The sequence below is a fragment of the Abramis brama genome, assembly GCF_963993115.1.
Source record: "Abramis brama genome assembly, chromosome: 17".
Lineage (NCBI taxonomy): Eukaryota > Metazoa > Chordata > Actinopteri > Cypriniformes > Leuciscidae > Abramis > Abramis brama.
In genome coordinates this window covers 8,710,109-8,715,143 of record NC_139979.1, presented here as the reverse complement: position 1 = coordinate 8,715,143, position 5,035 = coordinate 8,710,109, and the positions used below count along the sequence as shown (strand labels likewise).

General features: G+C 37.0%; 1 protein-coding gene across 1 annotated transcript; it reads left to right on the top strand.

Moving 5' to 3' along the window:
- The first annotated feature begins 1,819 nt into the window (after positions 1 to 1,819).
- Positions 1,820 to 4,542, top strand: LOC311067789 (RYamide receptor). The gene is made up of 2 exons (XM_084089882.1): positions 1,820 to 1,943; positions 2,437 to 4,542. Exon 2 carries the CDS (start codon positions 2,555 to 2,557, stop codon positions 3,599 to 3,601), a length of 1,047 nt encoding a protein of 348 aa, XP_083946008.1. The 5' UTR covers positions 1,820 to 1,943; positions 2,437 to 2,554; the 3' UTR covers positions 3,602 to 4,542.
- Positions 4,543 to 5,035: the final 493 nt, after the last annotated feature.

The following is a 5,035-nucleotide window of genomic DNA, read 5'->3' as shown; positions in this document are numbered from 1 at the left end:
GAAGGGGCAGGGACTAATCTGGATAAATACTGAGCCTTGTATTTAACGTTGTCGAGTGTTCCTGTAGCTCCTTTCACTTTTCTTACTCGCTGTAAACATTAACTTAGCCTATGTTTCTTAGGAATACACCGCAGATGTGGGTTAGTGTGTGTGGTAATCAATAACCAAGTTGAGTAGTAAAAGTAGTCCCAACTGATAAAAAGTTGTAAAGGAATAATCTTTAGTTTTACAACTGGGCTATTGGGTTATGATGACAATGACTATTTTTTATTTAGGTTTGCTGCAAACACACATGGTCTTTCTCAGGTAAGTTGACATGAATGACCATGCAAAACAACAAACACAACAAAAAAGTTGTCTTATTTCCATCGTTAAGTGGGTAATGCCATATTTTGCAGTGTTTTGCAACCATTCTATTGTCTTCAGGCCGTTTTATTTCTAAAGGATATTCTATAAATATCAGCCAGACCCACCTTTATTCATTTACATATAAAGACCTGTAAATATGTAAACATGAACATTTTTCTCATTGCATTTTTTTTTTTTTTCAAAAAGACTGAAAAGCATAAATGTATATTATATTGTGGTGCATAAGTGTGGACTAAGTACTTCAGTCTAGTAAACACCAAAAGTGGCAGCAAGCATTTCTCTGTTTTCATTGTACCAAAGAATCCCAAGAATGTTTTCATGTGTTGTGTGAGGGAAGTGGCCGCTGGTGATTCAGCACATCTATATTAAGGCCATTCACTGTATTTCCAACAGAGAAAAACATTGTCATCTAAACGTGATACCCGTACCTCACTGAAACTGTTTTGCTGATTATAACACTGACAGCAGTTTGGACGTCATGGAGCAGCCTGACTGTTGAGGACATTGCACAGCTCTGTTTGTTTTAAAGATTATAACTTTTCATTTTTATTGTTATCAATTAGGTTTCAGGTTATTTATGGTGTGATCTGAAGAAATGACAGTAGCCTATGTTTAACTTTAAATTATAAATTAATATAATTATCTTATTAATATCATTATATTATATTAATTAATATTGATGATATAATATATATATATATATATATATATATATATATATATATATATATATATATATTAATACATCAACATATTTTATACATTCATATTAATTAAACATGTTTAATGCAGTAGGCTATTTTCTATTGCTTCACTGTTTGGTCAGAAATGAATTTAACCATAAGAATTAATATATATATATATATAAACTATAATTAAGAGATCAGATGGCATATTTAGTTCTTAAGATAATTTTAGGGTTCTCATTTGATCCACCTTTAATATTGAAATGCAATTTGCATTGAAACTCTCTGCTGCCCCCAGGTGCCAGGTATACACCCCTGTCTTATTAGGATGCAGACAGTTCCATAATAAAACGTTTATTTTGGTTTTATCATGTATCTTAGGTGTCACTTTGTTCATTGCATTTAGTTGCAATTAAATGATGTTCTTGTACACCACGTCATTGACAGTTTATTTGTGGCTATGGTATGGTGCTCTAACTGAGTCATTGGTTGATTACTCATGATGATTGATCATTTTATAGCTTCCCTAATGCTTATGCCGCATAGTAGGCTAATTGTGGGAAAAGTAAACAATAGCCATTGGGAAATCCAGTGACTGCAGCAGTGCGCGTCAGACTGGCATTACTGCACGCGCTCAACGCTGTTCGTGCACACGCGGAATGTAAAGAGCAGTCAGAGAAAGGGGATTGCAGAGGACATTTGCCCATTTATCAAAATGCAAAACTAGGGCTAAGTTCTCGCTTATAAGTTGCTTAGGCTATAGCCTAAATTGTGAAAAGATAAAAAAAGAAGAAAAAAAAAGAAGTCTTGACAGAATATTCCGGACTCCTACAGAATATTTTCTCAAAAGTGCTGAAAGACGAGGAGAAGTTGGATTTTCCTTTTAAGGTATGTTCACAACAGCTCTACCTCATTACAATGCCATATGCACTACTCGCATATCTAGCCTATATTAATTGCTCTCGCAAATGGTCTTTACTCTTTTACTCTAATCGTGTTTAGCCTATAGTGTTTTTTTTTCCCAGGGTACATTTTGTGAGCGTCTTTGGCTCATTTCGACAAATGGGTAGCTTTTCCATTTTAAAAGGCTGGTTTTAATGTAATTTTATTTTAAACATTCTATCAGGCAAATATTTAAATTATTTGGGCTAGTTACAATAAGGTTGATGCATCTGATCCATAACTTCTTCAACCAGACGTTAAATGTACACTAAGATCCAAAAATAACAAAGAGAGAACACTATTTGACTTTCATTCACAATGTCCATTACTACTACACCAAGAGGACCTTATAAATGCACCATTTTTGTGGAATAAATATCCCCTTCTTTCCCATTTATTCATAACGTTATATTCATCATTATATCATTGCTCTTGGCAGGAGTGAATTTCTCAGTTTGGACACAGCACCATGCGTAGGTTGCCGTGCCTTGCCTCCGAGCCAAGAGGAGAAATACCATTGTGCTACTGACAGGATTTTTACGCGCAGCTGAACAAGGATGCCAGAGCTCGCAAACTGCAGTGTGTGTACCAATAAGATACTCATGGTGGTCTTCATGATATCACTGATACTTGCCATACTCTTCGGAAACATCTTGACATTAGCAGTGATCGTTGGAACTAAACACTTCCACACTCCACAGGGTTACTTAAAAGCCTCACTGGCCGTGGCAGACCTGGCTGTGGGAATTTTTGTGGTACCCGTTTCGGTTTACGTTGAGATATCCCTCATGATCTACAATTCAATGCCGGAGTGGACAGCGCGCAATTCCCAAACCACACCTTTCCACCCGTGCAGTTTCATCGGACCTGTGTTTGCGGGATGCACTTTAGTCTCCATTACAACCATTTTTCTCCTTACCATTGAAAGGAGCATTGCCGTTTTGAAGCCACTGCACAAGGAATCTGTCATAACTAAAAAAAGAACAAGCATACTAATAGTTTTTTCCTGGATGGGCAGTTTTTTCCTGGCAATATCTCCAATGGTTTTCAGCAGTGCAATCGCGCTGGAATACAATCCTTGCAGCCGCATGTGCAATTACGCGCTGGGAAGCGCAGAATTCCCATCCCAGGCTTGGAAGATTCTCTTACTCTTCCCTGCTTTTGACTTTACGCTGCTCGGAGGTACTGTTGTCATCAATATAATATCGCTCACCACAATCCGCCAGCATTCAAAAAGAAGGAAACATCTCGCTGAGACAGAGAATCAAAGCGCAACCAAACCAACCTTCTCTGACATCAAGGCTGCCAAGACTATAGGCACTCTGACGTTGGCTTTCACTGCTTCTTTCACTCCCATCGCTGTGTTTGTAGTTGGGAATGTGTTGGGAAACGAATGGTGCACTTTTTCCTTTTTTTCCTTTTGGATTTTGACCACGAACAGTTGCTGGAATGTTATTATATATGGTGTGAGAGACCAAAAGTTTAGAAGTCGTGCGTATCAGCTGCTCATATCCGCTCATTTGAACACTGCGCCCAAAAAAACTGTGAGTGAAAACACTGTAAATGGGGGGAAACTCAATGAGGAAATAGTCAAACAAACCTAATTACTTACTGATCATAGCCCAATTTACGTGCAGCTACTGTATTTATAACTGGCCCCTTAAGCTAGTATCTGGGCATTACATAGAGCAAGCTGGTTATTAGCTGGCGTAGCTATAATGTTCCATATACTAGCTTATAAAAATAGCTGGTTTATTGCTGGTCCAAGGTCCACCTTAGGCCAGCTAGGCCACCTAACCTGCCAGCTTTTTCAATCTCCATGGATCAACTTGAGGTTAAGTGTCTTTCTTAAAGACACCTTGTGGATATGGATCATTCTTTGTAATCAAAATGTTTTTATCATCAGCCTAAATCTCCAACCATTAGGCCACAGGTGCCTATTAATGCCTTCATAACCACCTGTTGAGTGGCATCTGCTGCTATCCTCGTGTCACCTGTTTTGTTGAGTGTGAGATCTATTCTAAACGTTGCATGACTTTTCATTGTCACAAGATTTCACCATGCATTTGAATTTAATCATGAAAGTCCCAAATATCTGCATTGAGGTCTTTATACATACTTGTAACATGGATGCTTCTGTAGGATATTGATTTGCTTTTGTTTATTTTTTTATTGATACTGACAAGATATTCACTCAAGATATTGCGTGGCTTCAATAAAATGTGCATATAAAATACACTCAACAAGAACTGATACTTATGTAAAGGATCAATGTAAACACTAGGGGGCTAAAGTACAAATTATTATAGGGTTAATTGTTAAAGGCTTATGTAATAAAACATATATATATATATAGTGCTAGAAGGGTGTGCCATACAAGACAAATGCATTTCTCATCAGTGTATTCATATGCATAGTTTGTTTCTCTTGACACAAATGGGCCAACACATACTGTATACCAAACTATGGTTGATGTTCAGAGATTGATTTATTATTTATTCAGACTATTATTCTTTTGCACAGTTTTGTATACAATAAAGCATTATTCATCAAAGGTCTGTTTTAACTAATTAAATCCCAATCATGATTTTGGTGTTTTTTAAAGTATTTCTTTGACCATGACAATGCACTTTAAATGTTTCTTAAATTTGCAAAACATGTAATCCTCTAATAGACTAATTAACTCAAATGACAGCAATATACTGAACAGCTCAATCTCAGTGCTTCACCTTAAAGGCTCAAATGGACAACTTACCCGTCAAAATCTTTCATCTCTCTTTGTGCAAATACACTCAGACAGATGTGATGCATCTGAAGATCCTGTAGAATAGGCAAATGTTAATCTTAAGTCAGAATTTAGTAAGCTTTAATCTTGTTTTGGAGATTACTGTCTGGTGAAGCTCCAATCATTCGTCCCCTCATAGATGTGACAAGCCTGGAGGGTCCAGTTTTGTACCCGGGGTTGTCCAATTCCCATAAGACCTTGGGAGGAGTGCAGATGGCCTGGCTTTAGCATTTTTTTTTTTTTTCAATGTCAT

What these genes read in the sequence shown, in the direction of transcription:
- LOC311067789 (XM_084089882.1), top strand. Translation starts at nt 2,555, where the DNA reads ATGCCAGAGCTCGCAAACTGCAGTGTGTGTACCAATAAGATACTCATG.